This window comes from Parasteatoda tepidariorum, chromosome 11 (genome assembly GCF_982258835.1).
Source record: "Parasteatoda tepidariorum strain Cologne lab strain chromosome 11, Ptep-v5.0, whole genome shotgun sequence".
Lineage (NCBI taxonomy): Eukaryota > Metazoa > Arthropoda > Arachnida > Araneae > Theridiidae > Parasteatoda > Parasteatoda tepidariorum.
In genome coordinates, this window is record NC_141765.1 from 26,822,071 (window position 1) to 26,846,570 (window position 24,500).

A 24,500-nucleotide genomic window follows, 5' to 3' on the forward strand; every position below is an offset into this window, starting at 1 on the left:
GCGACAAATATGGTGCACCATGGGCCATAGACGTGTAACCCTTAAGCTACTTACTATCCAGATGAACCAAAGGGAACCATCTTTTTTTTTTGATGAATCACCTCTTATGGGCCATCAGATAGATGGAAGTTTGCATGTATGGAGTGAAACGTCTGAAAGCTGACACATTTCAACAATTGCCGGAAGGTTCCAAGCTGGTAGAGGGAGCATTATAGTCTGGAAAATGTTATTGTGCTATTCTTTGGGTGCACTCATCATTACGGAAGGTATGATGGGTTAGCACAAATATGCATCTGTCTTTGTGGGTCATGTCCACTATATTAATTTTCCTCAGGATGATGGTATCTACCAGCAGGATAAAATGATTTGCCATACAGCTGGAAGTATATGTGTGCAGTTCAAAGAGCACCAAGATGAGTTATTAACTATACTCCTCTAGTCACCAAACTCCTTGAAACTCAAACTCAATCTAGAAGCTGTGGGACCACTTCAATTGGGTTTGCGCCTTGTATCCTCAACCATGTAATGTATAGTTTGCCTATACTGGAGTCAGCCTGGCTCAACAACTCAGTGAACACCTTCAATAACCTAACTCACTTTCTTCCTGTGCATTTTGCAGCAGACTGAACTGCGAAAGGTAGTTAAACTACCTTTTGACAGGTAGTCACATCAATGTGACTGGACTGTGTATACTTAATTATTCTCTCACACTAAAATTTTTTTAGATATTTTGCTTAAAAAAACTTAGTTACAGAATTGTTTAACTTCATTTCTTTTTAACTAAAAGCTTTCAAATGATTTGTAAAAAACATACATACGAGTGACCCAGTTGCAAAACTTGCTATTTTAAACTTGTTTATTAAAGGAAAAGAAAAAGTAAATATTTCATTATGTCAGCTATATAGCCAGAATATATTATTGTTTCAATTTTTTAGCAGTGTAATATTACAATTTTTTAAAAGAAAAACCTTGGCTAGCACATTTTAAAATACATTTTGTTATCACATATTTTCCGTAAAGGAAGTAGGCAAGTTTTACATCTGGGAAACTTATAAGTATTAGACATTTAAATCAGACAAAATTTTTCAAAAATCAGACAACAAATTGTAGTCAGAATCATCTATATCAACCATATCTTCTGAATCATGGTTTCTGAATGAAGGGTTATATCGAGACAGAGAAAGTGGACAAGGTAACAACTCTGGCATCACAGAATGATGAGTTATTAAAGCAGACAAAGTTGTAAAATCTTTAGTGAAGCCCTAAAAAAGTTTGAGAAGAAACTTATTTATTAATTTATACATTTTGTACTATCAATTTGAATCTAACCTAAAATGCAATAATTTTAATGTCTCTTATAATAACTATGACCATTATTTCAAAATGTATGTCAAATGTACTGTCTAGCACTGAACTTTAATTGGAGTATCTCTGACTGTTATCAATACAGTTGTATAAAAACCAATGAACCTATAATGGATCTGCTTTTTCTCCTCATGACACCTAACATACACTAAACATTATGTCACACACTATTTTTAAGACAAATGATTTCCCTGAAATATATGAGTCCAATTGTTTAAGCATTAACACACTTGAAACTTTGAGCCTCTTCAGACATTTATTGTGTATTTCTTTATATGTCGAGAAATATTCAAGTGAATTGCAAAAGTTATAAAATTTGTTTACGTCAAGATAATTCCATGCATAAAATAATTAATAATTATTTATTCTTAAACCATATTAAATTGCAAGCCAGCATATTCCACAATTGAGCAAAGAGTATGTAAGCAATGTTAATGGTGTCTTTAAAAAAGATTTTTCATCAGGTACAATTTTTGTAGTGTCAATTTTCCAGACCCTTCAAACGCACTCAAAGCACAAAACATGTTTTACAACACAACACAAATCTCTCTCGCAACACAAATTAAAAATTAATTATTTTTGCCAAACAAAATTCCACTTCTTTATTAAGCCAACCCCAAAATTCTATGACTGATTTTGGCTACAGAAAAGTTCGAAATAGGATTTTTTTAACTATGTAATAAATTGCATTTAAATTTTATGTTACAATATGATGAATCTTTAACTATTACCATAGAGATAATATTTTGATAATAAAATCCATCGCTTAAAGTAAGTTTTTCACAGCACACTATATAAACAAGTAGAACACGGTAGTAGTTCACGGACTACAAACAACTTGGGTATTTTGAAAATCAAATTTTTTTTGTCTTAAATGCAATGCAATAAATCAAGTGTGTAAGCAATAAATCAAGCGTGCGTTATAAAATAAGCTTACTTTAATTTTATAGCCTCGATGAGTGCGCAAGATGAGATAATGTGCTATTCCTGATCGGTGGTACTCTCTTGGCACACGTAAAGATAAAGCAAAGCACCCAGGCTTGCTAGTACTTTCCCGAACCATAAATGAACCAACCGGTTCTTGATTGAGTATTTCCAGAGCAATTTCCCTGAGAGAAAAAAACAGATTACATTAGTATTTCAGTTATATTATTTTCCTACACAGTTAATTTATTCAATTGTTCAGTATTCAATTATTTAAAAGTCAATGAAATCCAGAATGAGGATACTTGATAACAGTATTGAAACAGATAATGCTCCAAAGAGTATCCTATCATTTGTTTCAATGCTATTATCAAAAATTATTTTCAGCGCTAAAAAAAAGCTGAAGAAAACCCACAACTGAAATAAATATGTCAATTCAATAAAAAGGACAAACTGGAAACATCAAATCAAAGAAAACATAGGTTCTCAATGACATTAATGGCATTCCTTATTTTACTCTGGCTGACATATCACTATTATTTTACATTCCTTTCATCATATTTCATTAAGGTCATGTAAATTCTTTGATTCCCCTTTTCACTTCTCTGTCATTCTCTTTAATTAATTTTCCCTGTGCTACTCATTGCATAAGTGACTCCCTTTGCATTGAACTGAATAATTGTCTATAAAACCAAAAGATTTTATGTTATATTAATATTCAGTTAATTTTTAGTCAAGTTAATTTTTAGTCTGGTGTAAATTTTTAAAAGGTTAAGATTTAGAGGTTTATGTGTGAATATTAATGGAAGAGGGCTGATATAGACAGTAGGATTATTTTTCAGCCAAAATTTCTAAAAAGGTTTTGAAATCTTTCATGAAACTATTCAACACATCCATATGCACTTGATTGGTAAGTATTAAGTTAAAAAACAAGGATTTTATAGCAGTAGGGAACCGATTATCCGAAACGATCGGGACCAACGCTATTCCGGATAACTGATTTTTCCGGTTTTCTGAATCACTACAAAAAGCCGTTTTTTTTATTGTATAACTCAACTAAAAAGAAAAATATTTGGAAATAATCTTAAAACGAAGAAAAAACGATGAAGTAATACGCTAATGATTATTTCCCAAATGATGGTAAGGTAAACATCTTTCAAAAAAGAAAGAAAAATCCTGAAATCTTATGAGGAAAAAAACATTTTAAAAAAAATTACGGGAAAACTTATCGAATTTCGTTCCGGTTTTTTGATTTTCCGGTTTTCTGATTTCCGGATAATGGGTTCTGTACTGTAGAAAAGAAATTCTTAATTTACTATTAAATTGTTACTTTAGACTATTATTATCATTTCAAATAATATTTAACTATTAAGCAAGTAATGGATGTACTTATCACATTAACAGTCCCGTTTGATTTGCTTTTTATAATTAACTAATAATAGCTTAAATACACACATGACTCAAAATGATTTATAAGGAAAAAATTAACTTTTAAAAAGAAAGATTATAAAATCATATGTTTGAATTGGTTTATATAGCATTAAACTTTTGATATGCTTGTGAGAGAGTGGTGAATGCTCTATAAAACGGGATATACACAGTCAAGTCACATTAATGTGACCACCTGTCAAAAGCCAGAATAACCACCTTCGGTAGAGCGGGCCGCTGCGTGACATTCGTTGAACTGTAGTTGAGGTTACACTCTTGGTAGCCCATTGGTTCATCTGGGCGGTCAGTTGCACGTCTATTCGCCCAAACGCATCTCCGTAGCCTTCGTTCGTCTCTGACATCTATAACCCGTGGTGCACCACATGTGCCACGACGCCGAATTTGGATAGTGCCATTTTGCCATGCACAGTATACTTTTACCACGGTGGCACGCGAACAGTTCACGAAATTAGTCATTTCCGAAATGCTTCCACCCTTGGCCTGAAAGCAATAATCATGCCCTTTTGGACGTTGGATAAATTGCTATGTTTCTGCATTACGCCAACGATTGAAATGCTTTCGATGCCCTAGGACATCCTTTATATACACTCCACTGTAATGTGCTGCCACCGGCCTTCTGTGATTCGTTATTTCCCGTTGACATCGAAAGTAGGTAGTGGTCACATTAATGTGACTGGACTGTGTATATTTTAGATAAGAGGGCACACAGTCAATCTCATGACCGGGTAAACAGTAGTCGAACTCCTCCATTTCTTTAAGACATAAGGAGTTTTCTCGTTTTCAACCTCACAATTAGTGACCCTGTACAATTAGAACTTGCAACATTCCTATGCAGACAGCAGTAGTACAGCTCTGTTCATCAGAAAAAAATCTGTTATTTCCCATCTATCACACAGAATTGCACCACTAGATTAACTAATTAAGCCAGAGTTTACTCCACAATCAACACAATTTGACAGTAACTTAAATTCTATGTCAAGTCATTGAACTACATGTGCAATATTAAAACACGGTCCCAGCTTACTCAACATTCACCCTGGCACACAAGAAGGGGAAAATTGTGATGAATGCCTTATTAAAGTATCACTTTACGTATAAATCATCTTCAACTTGTTAGATATCTAATCTTTGTTTATAAAATGAATGCACCGTAAAATATGTCTTTTTGAAACTGATAAGCTATTAATCTTAATAAATAATTAATATTTTAATAACATCTTCATCTGAATGATTATGATGTAATGATTAGTTATGCAGTAGATTCTGAATGAAGAAATGTCTGGAAAATGAAGACCACTACTGGAAAGAGAAAAACCACATGGTATTTGTGAAAAAGTGGGCACATTTTTAAAAAAAAAAGAAAGTACAGGTTGATTATAATTAAAGTCAAATATCGATAATTTTAACTCAAAAATCGATAATTTTAACTCATTAGAATGACCTGATATTTTAGCAGAACAATCATGAGGTAATGGAAATTTGTTTGGCGAAAGAAAACATAGTTCCAAAATCTGCCGATAGATGGTGCTGTCAGGATTCAAATTTTCTGGAGATATACAAATTATTCAGCCATAAAAATGCAGAGCACCAGCTCCTTACCTGAAAGCTTCATCATGACTCTGACTATGAAGGGCCACGCTCTGCTCTTGAAGCTTCTTTATAAAAACAATGAGTGTGCACTTACCGTTATTAGAATGTTTTGGACATTAAAGTCCATAAAATCTAGTCCAGTAACCACAAATGGTCTGCGAAAAATGATTGCTAAATTCTTTTAATCTTTTTGCACTATGATTACTTACCTGGATGGAAATTATATACATATACACATATATACATACCTAAACACAAATGTATGTATATATATAAATAATACATACTAAACCTGACATACCTAATACATACTCTCCTATAATGGAAAATTTAACTGATTTTGGAACCATTACAATTTTAATCGAATTCACAACACAGCTTTTACTACTTTTGAAGCATTTAATTGCTGTTTTTCAACTTCATAGCTCCTATTAGGAAAAAATATATTCCTTTGAGCAAGTGAGCTAGTTTTAATTTATAAAATCATAAATTTTTTAGAAAATTTTAATTTTTTTATTCATATATTTTAATTTTTATGTACGAAGAGGTTTAACACATAAATGAACATCCGCATGAAAATACAAATTAAAATTAGCTTTTTCTAACGCTTGTTTAAAAAAACATTTAAGAAAAAGATATGAGGCTTTAAAATAAGCAAAAATTAAAACAACTTCTGAAAAAATACATTTTTTAAAAACAACTCCATCATACAGTACATTAGCGCTCATCAATCAAATACTACACTTGTATAAAATATGAGACAGAAATCTGGACCAGTTATGGAGATATGCCAATCTGAATTTAGATCAAATATATTTATACAATAAGGTAAATTCATCACTAGATGTTGCCACTACAGAATATCAAGGAATAGCACCATAAACACCTTAGTTTCGAATACTATAGAACACATTAATACCAAGTAGATACTCTTTAATAATACTAAGATACAATTTTTCAGGAGTTAGTATCAAATCTAATATTTCCTAAATCATTTATAGTAATATAATATCAATTATTAAATAAATAGTAATCAAAATAATACCTTGGAATCCCAGCTTGAAACCAGGGAGCACCTCGTAATTTTTTCTCCTCACTGATTGCAACATACAAAGAGTCATATCTTCATATAAAAAAAAGAGGGAAAAAATGGTATTAAATGAATTGCATATACAAGAACAAAATAATTTTGTGACATACTACGACTAAAATGTATCATAATACTTAAGACTTTATTTTTGCTTTTCTTTTAGTAAATATTGGTTAAAAGCCTACCATTATCCCCATGATATTTTTAATCTTTATAAGTAAACTTAAATCACAATTTGAATTTTCATATCCTCATTGATATTTTTAATCTTTATAAGCAAACTTAAATCAAAGTTAAATTTTTCAACCTTCTATCTTATATGTCATTAAACTATAAATTCAATCATAATCATCACTGCAAGTTAATACATAAGATACAAAAACACCTATATTAAATTATTAAGGTGAAAAACTATGTTAATTTTACCAAAGACCAACAATTATTTACAAGACATATTAAGTCTTTATGCTGATTGATTCACAGTTTTTATCGACTCAAATCTGAACAAAAATGGTTACAATCATTGTGGGTCATTGTCAGATTAAGTGATGAGTTCAGATTTAGACTGAAAAGTGATTTCCTTCAAATCATATTCCAAAAGTGAGATATTATTATCTAAGATAAGTTATAGGAATATATTATTTTTTGTATACAAGTGAAGGGAAGTTTTTGAGTTTATCATTTGGTAATTTTGAGGTGCCTCATCATCACTCAATCCTGGATCAAGAAACTTCAAGTCCTATATTCTCCATACTTAAAATATCTTTTTCTTCAAATTTTCTTTTCCAATATCAAGGCAGGAACAAATAGAAAAAGAAATACAAAAACAATAATAAGTGCAGAAGAAAAATACCATTAAAACAAGTGACCAAAGTCATTGACAAAATTTTTCTAGCATGCCTTAAAGAATCTGACTCAGAGTGGCTGCAAAGTGATGCACATCGATGAAAGTGGTGTCCGTTCATTAGATTTGCCAAATTACAGAGAAGGCAGCCAGAATAGAAAAGATTCGAATACGATAGAGATGCTCTTTCATACAGATGACAAAACTAGGCCACAGCTAGCCTCCTTTTTCTTCAAACTAAAAATATTAAACCTTGTCTTCTTTGAATCCTATAAAGGATTTGAGAGATGCATTCTGAAATACCTTGCTGCCCTCCCTCAAACTCAAATTAAAACCAAGTACTTGCAACTCATCCAAATTCTGGTAATTGGGTGGCATGTGTGGCTGCTAAATATTTTTATAAAGCATTTAAACCATTTCATTACAGTATAGAATTAAACTGATTTAATAATTTTATGGTGTACACTGTTAACATAAAAGTAAAAATTAATGTTTTTTCTTGAACAATAGAAATGGTTTTTATCTCCATATTGCATTCTTTCCTTTTAACCCTATCATAACCTTCATTTCAGGTTATGATAGGGTTATGATATGACTCTTAGGTTCATTAAAATCTTTTTTTATTTTTTTAATTTCATAATATCAATAACAACTGCACTTGCTTAGGCCCTGAGTTAAAAAATAAATTTAAAAAAAACAAACAATCCAAATGCCCAAGTGATTGTAAAGGTCAACTTAACATCTTTACTTCATATATTTATTATTATATATACTAAAAGTATAAAATTATGACACATGAAGATTCAGATATCTTATGATTTGTCTGAGAAAAAGATGCAAAAAATATCAATCACTTTAAAAAAAATAATTTAATTAGCATTTATAATTCGCAATCTAAAAAAAAACTATTGCTGTTTAGTTGCTGTATTCAGACTAATTTTTAAACCATGTTTGTAGGTAACAGATCAAATGCAAAGTAAAGGAATTAATTAGTTTTTAAAAAGTGGGGGCTTCTGTTCATCAAAATCATAATTAATCTTATGAGTTTATAACTTTAATGCAATGCAGTCATATTGAAAGCCTAATGATAATCATTTTGTTTTAGTCTCTGGGAGAACTAGATTTAAAAAGCATTTAAACATGCAAATTTTTTGTCATTATATTTCTAGGGTTATAAGAATAAGTAATAAACTGAAATATTAAAAAATACTTCAATAAAATTCTATTATTTATATAAAATAAACAGCTAGTCGACATTGCATACTTAAAAAAATTTTGACAACTATAATTCTCAGATTTTTTTTTCCTTGGAGAATGCGTTTGTACCTATTGTAAAAAAAGGATACAATTTTAAATAAAATAAAGATATTAGTTATGTACCCATATACTTTTTTTTCTTAATTTTGAAAAAATTCCTCAAAATAAATTTACACAATGTGTTTTTTTTATTCACCCAAAAATTAATGTCAATACTAACATTAACTTAAAACTTTATGTGTATTGCCATTCAAAACTTTATATAAACTTCTTAAAATAGAGAAAATGAACACTTTTTTCATAAATGCATTACAATTCTTTAGACCTTTCAATAAAGAAGAAAAGTATTTACCAAAAAGGCTGCTGTGAGCCAGGGAGGTTGTAAAAGTTAAGGTACCACAATTTCAAGATAAACAGCATATTTGTGGTAATATGTGTAATAAGTCAAAAATAATATTTTATGTTCTGGCATGAATCATAGTTTTTACATACATTCCTTGCATATTCTTTAAGACAGAATTATTCACTGTTAGAAAAGAATAATTAGAATAGACAGATTAATTAAGAATTCAATAATTGTTTTCTCTAAATCAAAAAGCATGTATGGGGAAAACGTACAAATGTTTCTGAGATGTTTTTCTACAATGTTTCTCTCATAGAGAAAAACCAATTCATTTTGATTGGAAACAACTAGGTTTAACCTCAATATGAGTTACAAGTCAACAGTTAAAGAATTAATAAAATATGAGAAAAATCAAAAAGAATTCAAATAAAAATGTTTGATATATTACCTCTCAGGAGGAGTTGGAGGAGAAGTGTTGGAGCTACTAGCTGCAACTTCTTCATTATCTTTTGTATTTTGACTACCACCTGAAGCTCCTGAGCATTCACCTGTTTCTGATGATGATGATGGAACAGAACAATCTGGCAATGATTGATTTGATCTTTTACTAAATCGATCTACTAATGAGTTCAAAGTATCACTTCGTGGAGGTGCAGTTGGAGTTTGAGTACTGTTCTCCAATGTATATTTCTGGAAAAAATATATAAAAAGTATATAGATTTAAAAAAAGCTAATGATGATCATTCAGCATTAAAATGGATTTTTAAGAAATATGTTTATCTACAAAGCTTGAATTACTAGCAAACAAAATATTGTTTACCGTCACATGTACAAGTACTGAGATATAAAAAGCAAATTAAAAGTTGCCTAAGTTAAGAATATCAGCAAATAGCAAGGATTGTTTTGAATGATTTCACAATCGTGTCTACAGTGCAATAAGTAGTTTAAAAATAGGAAATATTTATATTTCTAAATATTTTGAAGAAATTAACATGTTATCTTAAAATATGAAAACTATGTTTATCTAGAATATCCATTCACATCCTTATGTTTAGAATGACATCAGCTGTGGTCGCAAAAAGGATATCAAGCAGAAATGAGCATATGTTTAAGTTTTAGATCACTGAGTTTAAACGCTTATAATATGAGCTTGAGATGATAGAATTTATTTTGTTTCAGACTGAATAAAAAAATACCTAATATATATGCCAGGTAAAAACTAAAAGCAAGATAGTCTTAAAAAAAAGCAAAATAATCAACAACAAAAAATTTTCACACCAAAAAAATAAACAAAGAAACAACTACAGCAAACATAGGGACTGAGCCAGCTTGAGCTAAAGTACTAATTCATTACTTTCAGTAATTCCTCAGCATAAAGTATGGTATAATACAAGATACAAAAAAAAAATAATCGCTATAAATAGACACCTTGCTCACATGTTTCTCAAACTAAATGAGCATCTGTTTGGTCACGACTTCAAAAACTATCTCATAAAACACATGAGTAGTAAGAGGTGCTATGTAACTGATGGTAGTGTTATGCTAGTAATGAATGACAGTATAAAAATAAGAATCGGTGATAATCCCGCTGTACTATAGGAGGCAGAACATTGAGAGCCACAAGCAAGAAAATATACGTTAAAATATTATAATATGAGGAAGATCTCTGCGGGTAACAACTAGACTGTATATGAAACTTTAAATCGATTCTTTGTACAATTACCACACATTTATTCATTCTTTGCACACCCTAAAACCTCATTTTAGTAAAAACAGTTTTTGCCAGCCTAAACTAATCATATAATACACAATTTGAATTTTTAAAAAATTAAAAGATTAAAATCCTAAAAAAAAGTTTTACAAAATATCAGGTACAAGCATAATTAACAAAAAAGCTTTGTAAAATAAACTAATTATAAATTACTCACTTTAAATGGTTTAAAACCATATGACTTTGTTTCAGAAGAAACTCTCACATTTACATTAGTAGCATTATCACAACTGGAAACTTTACTTGTGCATTCATTTGGAGATCGTGTATTGTCTCTATGGTCATCTCCTAAGACATTTTCTTGAACTACATCTAAATTTTTCTGCATTAATGGTTTGTCTTTGATTTGTTTGCAAGAGTTTACATCAGCAGGAGATATATTTTCTTCACTACTACTGCAAGCTCCTAATGAGGACCAAGAATCTAGTGGGAAATTATTTTGCTTTAATCTACTAGAATTGGTAGCTGGTTGTTGAAGACTATTGTTAGAAGATTCACTAGAAGTAGAAGATATTGACTGATTGCACAATTCCATTGTTGAACTAGTTATTGAGTCATTCTGCTTGAATTTTTCCATGAGCTTCTTTGACTGTAAAAATTAACAAGATTAAAATTTTTACACAAAAAATTATAAACAAGGAAGGCCATTTTCTATTCACTTATAAAATTAAAGGCTGCCAATATCAGGAAAAATGTCAATTATCTCCAACTTTAACTCATAATTATAAGATTTCAAAGCTTGATTAAGTTCATAATACATTTCTTTTGAATAAGTTGGTAGCTGGTAATTATTGAGGACTATTGTTAGAAGATTCACTAGAAGTAGAAGATCTTAAAAATAAAAGTAGAAGAAATATTTTAAAGTTTTTTTTTCTTTTGAAAACTCAAAAAATTTTGAACAATACTTGAACACAATTACTTAAAAACATTTACCAAACACGAGATAGTAAAAAGGAAGAAAAAGAGGAAAAGCATGTGAAATTTTTAAAAAATGCGTCAGAAAAACGATACAGAAAATATGTGACCAGCGTTAGCTAATAACAATTTACAGTAACTTAATTAAACTTTTAAAATAGCATTGACATATGACTAATTAATCAACAGGTTAGGAAAAACAGAGCTCAAAAAATGCTTAAATTATTACATTAATTTTCCCACTAGATTCTAACTTTTAAATTCCATATTACTCACAAAATAAGCTGTGTAACAATTTATGACACAAACTTGTTAAAGTGTATTGTACTTCAATCAAAAACAACAATGAGTAAGCAAAAATTAAAAAACAATTCAACAATTGTATAATTAGTCATTTGATCAAAACAATGATTCTTTTCATCACTTTGAGCTATTATTTTTAATAACATAAGACAATTTTAGTAATAAATTATTTTAGAACAATAGTTTGTAAATTATGCTATCATTCTTAAAACTTAATGAATAATTTAAAATTATTTCTTATAAAAAATATCACCAATGTGACGAGAATTTTCCACTTAGATGAAAATTATCAGAATCTAGAAATAATTCTCAATTTTATTAAATTTTAATGAGCCCAGATAACGCAGTTTAAATATTGAAAATTGCTTCTTAAATATAGGAAAATTAGATCACAAACGCTTTTTAATTTCATTAAACTGTCTTTTTTCTTTTTGACGCTTTACGCCATTTTCAGAATTAACATAGATGGCGCTGGCTAAAGAAAGGTAAAAATTGACCCAACAGTCTTGGAAAACTGTTATAAACACGGAAAAGTTACATAAATAGCATATTATACGCAAAATACCGTTATTTCATGCGACGTCAGAGCATTCGAAAAATAGTCTTAAAAATAAAAATTATTTTAGATGTATCGGTTTTCATACTGTTTGTGTTGGCTCTCTGTTTAATGACTTTGTAAGAAAGTTCGTTCTTATTAACAGAATTTGTGGAAAAATAACATTTAGAAACCTTTCATCCTTTCACACTTCGGCAGGCTTAGGACTTTTAACTTATATCGTAACATATATAGTTACATCGTTAACTTATATCGTTAGTGTGTTTAAAAAATGAGCTTATTTTATTTTATGCACAAATTATATTAATGCAAAACAAAATAAAATTTTTAAAAAAAATCTAAATTTATTGATTATTAATTTAATATGAAATTATTAATTGCGATCTTGCTTTACTATCTTTTTCTTCCAATTTTTCAAACATATCAAATTCAAAGGTCAATTTTGCAAATGACTGTCGATATTTTCAACGTGAGGTGTAAGTGTCGCGATAATCCATTCTGGGTTATCCATATTTTCAAATAAATTATAAAAACTTAAATTACTTTATTTTAATAACAAACGACAAAACATATATTGCGTTACTGTCAATACATTTGCGATCGAATAGCATTATTATTCATTCATCGACCCCTAATCGAACAACCTAGATTGGATCGACACCAACTTATACTATATTGACCTCCAGTAGTCGATATCAACCACTTTGGCAACCAGAACATCTTCCCTTTCATTAACCCCATTACAATAAAACTTGTTTCCGTTTCTTCTCACAGAAAATCAATTTGTTGAGATAAAAAATTTATTTAAGAAAAATAAATAAAATACACACTAAAAATTTTGTCCGTAAACAAAGGCATAATATTCCTTAAATATAGGCAGATTTTTTCTAATATGAATGGAGCCGAAATTGCAATATACCGTCTTAAATACAGGCTGTCGTTAAGTGAAGGGCATTAAACGGAAACAACTGTATTACTTAATATTTAAAATATATTATTAAAAATATATTATAAAAAATATATCATTAAAAATAAAGCTACCTATTACTTTTTTTTAAAAATAAATCACAATTAGTTTTAACTTACAATATTGCTCTGTGACAGAAAACATAATTAAATATTCAGTATCTTTCTTTAGACAGGTTATAAATTATGAATTGTAAAATGTTTGAACTTCCAAAATCTGAGAAGAGAAATTATTTTCAGCTTCTACAATGAATTGTATACAGCTAAATTAAAGCACTTCATGGTGAGTATTTAAAAAATTGAAATAAAATATATACTATGTATTTTGTATGTATGTATTTGGTATGTATTTTGAAAAATATACTATGTATGTATTTGGTATGTATTTTGAAAAATATATTAAAAAATTTTATCATCATAACAAATGAGTTGCTAATATGGGAGATCGGAATTTTTTAAACAAATGCATCAATAAAATGCGTTTTAAAAACACGATATAAACATATAAAAACATTACACATATATATATATTGAGAAAGTTCAATACAACTACCATGTGTTAAGACTTTTTTTTAACCGGAGCTGTAACACGAATTAAATAATAGAACAGTTAATTATACGCAAAATTTTAACCTCGATGTACATACTACAATTATAAATATTAATTCTTCAAATTTTAATCTAAAGTCATATTTACGTACTAAAAACTAAGAAATAAAACTTAAAAATGAACTTTATAATTTTTTTAAAATAGAAACTTAATATCTTGTGTACCAATTAAGTATTGAAATATGCCTAATGCATCAAGCTTCATAAAAATATTGAAAATTTTTGGAAAAGATTAATTTAAGCAAATTTTTTATTTACATGTAATGAAAAATACATCGTACACTACAAATTTTTAAATATATTTCTTATGTTAAATTTTTGATCACAAATACGATTTGGAACAAATGTCTTTGGAAAATATACAGTATCCATAAAAGAAAAAAACTGAACAAGTGTATTAATTTTCATTTATTTATTTTTTTTACTATTTTTTCCGGCGATTTTCTTTTGTTATAAACATCAAACAGATAACTATAGAACACTTCCTCAATAGCACATTACTTTTGACTATACGATACATACGTAATAAACAAACTTGACAGAAAAAAAAGTTATCCTTATTTAAGTTAAGTCTTAAACAAAGCGTGAAGATAAGGGAATAATAAAAGTAATTTTATATAGAAAAAGAAGAGAATAAGTTGAATTGGGGATGTACAGAGAAAGAAATATAAACCTCCAGAGAAATGTCCCGGAGAGATTTTTTTTTTTTTAAAAAAAAAGGAAGTAGAAAAAACTAACTATCTAGGGGGTATTACTGAAAACACGAATAAGAAACTAATAGGATAGGAATACTAGACAAGTTCAAGAATCCCTTTTGAAGAAAGACGTCTCCCCAGAGTTGAACTTTAGTGGATTTTATGAAAGGTTTGCAAGCTGATATATTAATGGGATTGGTATCTATAGCAACAAAAATTTAATTTATTTTTATACAAGAGGGAGATACCCATACTTGATGCAAGACACAAAACAACGCATTTGCAAAACATTTTGTTGCGTATGTGATGAGCCACAAAATTTACATCCACTAAAAACATTTTTTTTTTTTCATTAACGAATTGTTAAACATAAAACAATTAACTGTTTTATAATTATAAAAAAGGTGGTAATTAATTTATTTAGTCTATTTATAGTTATATTGGTTTGACCTATTATACACTATAAATATTAATAAGATCTGCATAAATATCATTAAGAATTTATTTTCACACTACACTGTAAAACTGTGGTATAATATCTCTCCGAATTTGATGTTGAACAACCCTTAAAGTCTTGTGAAAGAACGCTTTTTTCAAGTTAAGACCATATGAAGATATATTCAGTGTGCCAATTTATGTTATGAAGAAAGAAAGCCAAGGGTGCCAATTTTATGAAGATAGGAGGAGGATTTCAGAGTGCCCATTTATGTTGGTGATGAGATGATCGTAATCTCAGGGGTGGTTGGAAGTTGTGTATTTTTGAGCAATTGAAGAATTGATGTTGAAAACAGAAGATGGTGAAAACAGAAGAAGATGAAAATAATACTTGAACTGGATCAGAATTAATAAAAAAGGCTTTTATTTAGTATATAGTATTTGTAGAGCTCGAGATACAAAACTAAATATTATCCATAAATTTCAGTTGAATCAGTTTTGCATAGTAATATTAAAATAGGTCAGGCCATGGGAGACAATCCCCACGACCTGCCTAGTCAAAAGCCAAATTAAAAAGTACATGTAATTTGTTCCGATCGGACACAGGAGAAGCATGGGATGGAGATCCAAAATTGGCGATTTATTAAAATATAGCATAGCCAAAACAAAGCCAACCAGCAATCAATATGGGTTTAAAAGAATACCTTGGCGATCACGAGTCGCCAACAAATTTATGTGAATTAATATAACCATACAACTGAAACATTTTAGCCGTTGGAAAATTAGAATAAAAAGTTATAAATAGATTTTTGTTTTCGATTAAAGGCGACAGTGAATATATAAGTCTGCATTAGTAATGAAATAAAAAGAAAGTATCCGTTACATTAATCTAGAAGAGAAGAAATAAATATTTTATGTTCGTTTAAAAAGATTATGTTTGTGATTTATTTTAAATGTAATTCTATTAATAAAAAATCAGCTTAAGTAATGAAAGATATTTTAAAAGATCAAAAATAAATATGTGTATGCCAATTCTGGCATCACAGACCAAATCGAGCTTTCATATACAATTTAAAGGATATATGAAAGCTCCTAACATCGCAAATGCAAATCATTTGTAACAAGATCACATGCCTTTTCACCATAAGCTGAATATTTTCTCTTCCGAAAACTCCGATGTTATAGCTTTTTGATTTCGTCGATAATTGTTTACAATCGATAACGAGTTGGCGAGTATTTGTGGCGTTCTTCAATGTTGCTTTTCATCTGCAGAAACTAAAGTTTGCCGTTAAAAATATGTATGAATGGTTTTAGTTGAGTAATAAGGAAATTTATATTTTAATTTTCAAGTCTCTGTAAATTGTATTAAATAATTTTATAATGTATGCCACTCCTGCTCTGCTTAGCCCAGTTTGAACTCGTCTTAATAATCTCTTTGCTACGCGTATGTTTGATTTATAAACTAATTTTATTTTAAGAATGAGTATATGTATGCAACCTAAATTACTGATTTTTACTTTAGATTGTAGTGTAAAAATAACTTATATGATTATTGATTCATATGTGTGTCATATCTTACTGCAATTACAAATTTTAGTGCTACTAAATAACAAAAAAGGTGGTTAATGGTGGCTACTTTAAACCAAGTAGTGTAAAGAACAACATACTAGGTGTTTCACAGCACCAGAAACTATCCTTGGGTTTTGGTGATGAGCAACACCACTTTAGTATAAAGTTGTTGTCCCTATTTTTGGCGTTCAGATATACAAACGTTTTTTAGGAGAATATCCAAGCCTGAAACAAGGCACAAAACAACGCATTTGCACAATATTTTGTGGCTAATCTATTAGTTTTCCGACACGGAGTGTTTGGAGACCGCTCCAAACTATTCTGACGATGTAGTTCGAAAATTCAGTGAAAAGTTGAATCGGTTTTCATTTTAAAAGAAGAGAGGAGATATTATTTCCCTCTCATTTTGTTATAAATAAACGACTTTTTTTGTGGGGGGTGGGGGGGTAGAATTCAAATGTTTTTAAAGAAATATTTTCCTATGCTGCCCCGACAATACTTTTTGTCAATTTTCCATCTAACTAAAAATTAACATAAAATATACCTTTGGAAATTGAGAATTTGATAGGTACATTTACAGCAGAACGAAAAAACCACATACAGTAGGAATGTTCCCTAAGTTTGCAAAATGAATTGTGAATTGTATTTTATTATTCTTTGATTGTTTAACTTTCTTTTATCGTAGTTTAATTTTTTGAAAGAAATATTTAAAATATTGTAGAAAGAAATATTAGTAAATAAAAAATTATGAGGACACTTGAAAATTACGAATTGCATCAATCGAAAAATCAACAGTTAAATGATTAACAGTCAAACGAGTAACTTAAAGAAATTCGAAGCGGGCTCCAAAGCTTCATATTGCGAAACAAACCCAATGTGAATTATAAAATTTACATCCAATAAAAACATCTAATCGTTTTTTAAAAATGAAAACTAACAATTTTTTTAATTCTAAAAATTATGATAATTGATTTTTTAGTCTATTTATACTTTTATTAATGTGGTCTATAACACACTACAAATATTAATAGGTTTTCAGATAAACAGATAACAAGATAGCTGATTTAACTTTAGATAATTAAACTTACATCTTTGATACTCAAGAACTAATCATTCTAAGACTAACATTCATGGAAAAGCGCGTTTATTTTTTATGCCTCTTTTATTTTACTCATGTCATTCAGGTTATTTTATGTCAAAGAGATTAACGTAGCTTAAATGATATATGGATATACTTTTATTAAAATGTGGATAAGTGATAAAATCTACTTTTGCAATCTTTAAAGGTGTTAAATTGTAACGAAATATCCTGATTTCACTAAACTGACAAAATTTAGGGGTCTATTTGACGAATGTTTAGCATCTAGGGATAAACCAGTAATAATCCGACAAGAAATGTTGGATTAATAATTCACATCTACAAATAAAATCATAAGGGTAACATAAAGAAATTTTATTCCGAAATAATAGCTAATTCCTTTTTACATTTCAAAAAGAAATAAAAAAAAATTAAAAGAGGTTTCGCATTATTTTTTCAAAAAAAAAAATAATAAATAGCAGCAAAGTTTCCTCATTTATAATCGGTTTTTAGGAAAAGTATGGATTTGAAAAGCACAAATTACTACAAAATAATTTAATGGAAATATAACGTAAAAATTTTCTGGCATGAATCTTTAAAACTTAACAACGTAGAGAGAATGAGAAATTATGCACTACATTATCTATCTTAGTCAGAAAATTTCTGTCTTTTTATATTTTCTAATTTCTTTTTGGATGCTTGCATAATTATTTCACAATAAAGCATAAGGCATTCAAAATTTAACGCAAGTTTTAATTTTTCGTGTAGTAAAATTAGATTAATCTTAAAACAAAAACAGAACTGCCTCCTACGAGGCTTCAGTCAGCTATAGTATTAAACTAATATAGAAAATTGCATCTGAATCCATGCTCAACTAGTTAATATATTTGTACCAGAAGATTTACTATTCTTATGAGACTTTTAAAATAAATTTGAAAATAAAACTTAGTTATTTTAAGCTAAGTATTTCGTAGTACAAATTTTGCATTTTCAGATAAAGACATGGGCCTAATGTATTTTTTTTTCTTTCATCTAGTTAGTATTTAACGTAAAGCGTAGTGCAAAAAATAAATAATTAAAAACAAGGATCTGAAAGTATATTCCTATATTAAACAGTTATACATTACAAATAAAAATAAAAAAAGTCTTATTTTAGTATACTGATAAAATCATTTTATAGAAACAAAAATAAAACAACCCGAATTTCGTCAAGATCAAAAACAGCAAGGATAAAATTCCTAATCCAATTTATACGTGTTAATATATTACAAGTTTTATTTCCAGGAAATACTAAGCTTTGTTCCAAGTGAAGAAAAAAACCTCAGCTATACGAGCTCATATTCTTCGAACAAATCATAATCATTTCGGTATACTTATTAATACTACATCAATAATAAGAGAATCATATATGACATAATACCAGAAAAGTCTTTAAGCTTTATATGGATTACTAAAATGGCTCTAAACAAGTTCTATTGACCTTTTAGAGCAATCCTCTGCACTCTTTAACTATAATTAAGAGATCTAGGCACGTAAGCAAAGCGTTCACGAAGATCAACAGGTCTCTGTTATGCAAGATCCACATATCCCCTGGCAATTTTATTTTTCATCAGTTTAATCCTCTCCCTAGATACACGCACAACTTATTACGATCATAACTTTTCTTCTTTTATTTGCTCGACGACATCATGGGTTTAAAAATCTATTTTTTTACAAAGATAGGTGGGTCAAGTTTTAAATAATCATTTTAAACGTTTCTAATCATCTAAAAAATGACAAAAATATCAATTGTTGTAGTTTTATTTTAATTTTACAATAATTTTGATAGCTTTGAAGATAACATTTGATAACTTATTTGTTAAATACCTCTTCACTTGAAGCTATGTTTCAAGACTTGAAGCGTGACATGAACAAAATTCTGAATTTGAATCGCAAGAACAAGTGGATTTTAGCAATTAAATTTTAGTTTAATCAAGGCAAAACACTGTAAGTTGGATATAAAGTATCCATTTTATGATTTTTGGACAATTCATCAGTATGCAAATTCGAGAAATTTGGACTTAAAGTATAGATGTTCAATAGATTATATTAAAAATCGAAAATGTTCAATTTTTTCAGAGAATGCTTAAATATTTTTTTATCAATTAAAAAAAAAAGAATTTTTATAGCAATTAATAAAGTTGTTGCGATGCTGAAAGGCTTAAAGATCTTAAAACGCGAACATTTAACACTGGTTTTCGGTCTCTGGCAGTAAATAAAGACAATTCTAATGATTATAATAAAAATAATGTTTCTATTTTCAATGAAGTTAACCTGTACTCATAAGTTCAAAACATAAAAACAGTTAAGAAAGTTTAGTAGGTAATACGATTTATTATATTCAGAAATTAACACTTCGTAAGTATGAAATAAATCTCTAAATCCTGAGCTGTAAGATGCTGAATATGTATTCATAAATATTGATGATTAAATATGCTAAGACGATTTTTTAGAGAATGACAATTAATTTATTTATTATGTTGATTAATACGATACGGTGTTGATACGTGTAAATTTAAACTCCCGAGAAAAATATCGTCTCTAAGGTTTCCTATGAAATAAATCTACATATTCTGCATTGTAGGATGCTGAATCTGTATTCATAAATTATAATGATTAAGCATGTTAAGACTGTTCCTTAGAGAACGATATTTGATTTATTTATTGATGTTGATTAATACGATACGATGTTGATTAGTAAGATACGATGTTGACATACTTAAACTCTCGAGAGACAACCATCTCTACAACTTTTTTGGGTTACGCATATACTTTCCACACTTTAAGATAGATTTTTCGTGTACAAAATGGTGACTGGTGCACACTAAATCTGTCGGGGACAGAAAGTCCTCCAAGTTCCCATAACAAATCAATACCTCTGAGGGTACTGGATCGGAGATTGATCGTGCTCTGATTCAGGTCAAAATTACAATCTGCGGATGGATGGATGGTGTGAATGCGTCATCCTTGAAAAACGGGATGTTACGTATGGATGTGGCAGGAATCAAATTCTTGGTCATAGATGGCACCACTAGAAAACAAGAAAAGTGCACCCCTCTGCCATAAAATAGGCTTGTTAATATTGACAAGTGGCATAAGACAACAACAAGTTTGGGATACAAAAAAGGTTATCAATTCATTAAATCGCACATACACTTTACATACATGCATCGTATGCCATTTTAATACTTGTGTCTTGAGTCGACTTTTTACAATTTTTTTTTTGTATAAATCAGTAGTTCTAATTAATTTAAAAGCAATTTAATTAAAAAAAACAGACAACCTTCCTCTTAGTAAACTATATTGAACTTTTCTTAGTCTACAAATCCTTGAGAGAACGCTATACCACGAGAGAAGAGTCTCATGGCAAATTCCCTTTCACCAGCACACAAATGGGAAACCGGTGTCCTTTTCATAATAATTATTTTTATAATATTTTCTGAAGCTCTAATTACAAACAAAAATATATTTTGGTGCTTTTTAATCATAAAAAACAGCCTAACAGTTAATAAAAAGAAATCTGTTAGAATATTTGTATTATATTTGTATTAAAATATAAAATCCGAAAAAGTAGTTGGAAAAAAAATTTCATTGAATTCAAAAATTTATGAATAATTGATTTCATAAATTAAAAAAATTCAATGATAAATAGCTGTTTCTCTTAGATCTAAACAACTGCAAATTTGAAAATTTATCGTTTGGAAGATTTTACCTTTAACGCAGAAAAAGACACCGGTGTTTCACGCTGTATTTCATAAACATAAATTATTAAAATGTTAAATATAATATTTTTCACTTATTTTGACCCAAATTAATACAAAATAATGAAAAAATAAGGAGAATTAATTTAATAAAAATTCTGCGTCAAAGGGTTGACACATTGTAAGAAAAACGCAACACATAGAAATCGTAATGTGAATCATATGCGATCGTACAATTATGATTCGCAAAAAGGCAAATTGAATAGACAATGGAGTTAAATGAAACACGCCCAGCAAATTTTCCAACAGTATAAACTTGTTTCTAGTCGCTCACGGGATTTGACTGCACCAAGGCGGTCGAAGTCTGAACCATAGACGAGACCAGCAGCTGCATCATGAGAAAAAGGAAACGACACAAACTCGAATTCCTTTACTTCATATGAAAGAAAGTAGTTAGACAACCTAATGAGCCGGATGGGATTCCAGAAAAAAAAAAGCATTGAAAACAGAAGGTTAGGGAGGGAAGTAAGTGAGATGCAACGAGATGTTGGACGGAGACCATTAATGTAATAGTAGGTAGATAGATAAAAAAAAAAAAACCTGGTTATAGGTACGGGTTAGAAGTCACACAAGTGATAACGGTTGGTCTGGAATTTTCTTTTTTAACCTCACTCTATTTCCTACCCTCCGAGCCATATTGATAGAGAGAAAAAGGATTTAGATAATGTTTTTTTAACTGAGTTAGATTTGAAAACGAAATTATAGATTTTCGACAAAAGTATGTTAAATTTCTAGCCTACATGAACAGAACTCAGTTTCTAGAATATCAAGAAACGAGCTTTGTTACCTTTTCCTAAAAGTTTCGCAATCACAAAAAAATTTATCAACAAAAAAACTTGGAGCTTGAAATAAAAACAATTGAACTATTAATTTTAGCATGGATTAAGATATTCTCGAAAGAGAAATCATCCATATAAGTTTTGTTTAATTATAAGTTTTTTAAAGGTTATAAAGTGGAGTTAACGATAAAAAAAAATACATCCGAACTAAAAAATAGTTGATCTAGAGGAAAGCTCTTTGGGGCTGTAAGCAACATATGCAAGAGTCCATCGATTCGTACACTTATTAGGGAAAAAGCCTGAGAAAATATTTTGGTAGCCTAAGATTGGACACAAAAGCATTAGACACAGGCGAAAAGCTTGAGAGTTTACTTTGTAGTCCACTCCCGAGATTTCTAGTGTCTCCTTTATCTACCACAAGGTATTTCAAATCTAAATCATATACCTACAAGCAAAGTTAGAAATCAGGTATTTTACAGAATGTTGAAAGCTGGCTGATAAGGTATGCAACGATTAATAACAAAACACATCGCCTGTGCATTCCATAGAATACCTATGAAAATGACAAACTGGCACAGTATGAAATGCAGCAGCTGTTGTACAAAATGTGCTGTTCTAAGGAATAAGCATTCTATAAAATGACTAGGATTCTATATAATGCCGGCGTTCTATACAATGCTGATAACCTGCATGCATAAATGCATTCTATCCTTGTCGAACGATAGTTTAATAGAGAAATTGCTGTAAATGATTACAGTTTAACATTTCTTATCCGGTCTAAGTTGAGTTAAAAAGAATAATACATTTGAAAATACATTTCCGAATATGTTAGCATTTAAAAACAGTCAACTACAGTTTTTTATTTTATGTCTTGCATGAGAATTTTACACACCTCTATCATATTTTTACTTCTTGTTAATTTGATTGTGACGAGTTGAATAAAAATCATTATCATTTTCATACTAATTAACAACTGAAATCATACTTTTAATACACTAGAGAATTCATTGTTCCATTGTTTAATTCGTATCAGCCATTTATAATTGTAATTTAGTGAAATTAAATTTGAAAAATCACAATCATTATGTAAACCCTTGATTATAGAAAACTCCTGAAAGTATATTATTAAAGTATATGCAGTATATACAGTAAATTATTTTTTAACTGACAACTGGTTAACAGTTGACAGTTAAAAAATAATTTACTGTAACATACATAACTGGCAAAGATAATGCATGGGCTTGGTAGTTTAAAGTAATTTTCAGACTGCAACTTTTCTCTAGGTGGTTCAGGAAATTTTTTGAATACTATTTAATTTATGTAGCTACCTATAGATAGAATGACGACACAAATGATGACTTTTGCGAGGTGTGTGTGTATATATAAGTTATTAGCAGTCCAGCAGTCAAGCCGATTTTGAGTGTATGACTATTTATGTTGAACTCCGTAACTTTGCAATTTTGAACCCAATCCAGAAGACAAAGGAACTCCTGGATCAAGTATTGGGAGAAATTAGCCTTCGAGGAGGACTTTATGATAGAACTAGCCCGTATTTGCGTTACAGAAGAGAAAAACCACAAACCTCCCACGGTTAGCCTGATGGCGAGGGGATTTTAATTCATGATCTGTCTACCACTGAGGATATTTAACGCCAGCACTGTAGTCTGTGCGAGCCGGGAATGAAATTCGTATCTACCAGCCATCGCTGGGATTTGAACTCAGGTCACATCATTGGGAAAAAAAGCGCTCTGTCCTCTGAGCCAACACGGCAAATACCAATTGCATCTTTTAATACATATATTTGCCTCTAAATTTAATCTCATAAATTTTTTAACGACTGATGTTCCATAAAGAATTATAACAGCTTTTCAGAAGAGCAATTTTATAAGCAAAATTCTCTGTTATGTTTAAAATAGCAATATTAAAATATTTTAAACATTATAATATAATAAACATTAATATAATAAACATTAATATAAACAACAGCAATCAATGAACGATCCTTAGCCAAGAAATAAATGTAATGATCCAAATATTTGGTTGAGGGCCATAAAACCTATGAGAGTTGTTGAATATCGATAAATATAGGATGAAGAGAAGTCAAATAACCTAGAATTAAAAGTTCAAAAAAAAAATTTTCTTTTAATTTTTAAAAAAAATAT

The 24,500-nt window shown here is 29.4% G+C and overlaps 1 protein-coding gene across 1 annotated transcript in view; it reads right to left on the reverse strand.

Moving 5' to 3' along the window:
* Window positions 1–597: 597 nt before the first annotated feature.
* Window positions 598–24,500, reverse strand: part of LOC107439278 (uncharacterized) — a 103,969-nt gene continuing 80,066 nt past the window's right edge. The window contains exons 6-10 of the mRNA XM_016051811.4: window positions 10,791–11,222; window positions 9,311–9,552; window positions 6,374–6,451; window positions 2,303–2,474; window positions 598–1,262 (exon numbers count right to left, since the gene is read on the reverse strand). Coding sequence (XP_015907297.3) covers window positions 1,086–1,262; window positions 2,303–2,474; window positions 6,374–6,451; window positions 9,311–9,552; window positions 10,791–11,222 — 1,101 coding nt within the window. The 3' untranslated portion in view covers window positions 598–1,085. The remainder of the gene's footprint in view (window positions 1,263–2,302; window positions 2,475–6,373; window positions 6,452–9,310; window positions 9,553–10,790; window positions 11,223–24,500) is intronic.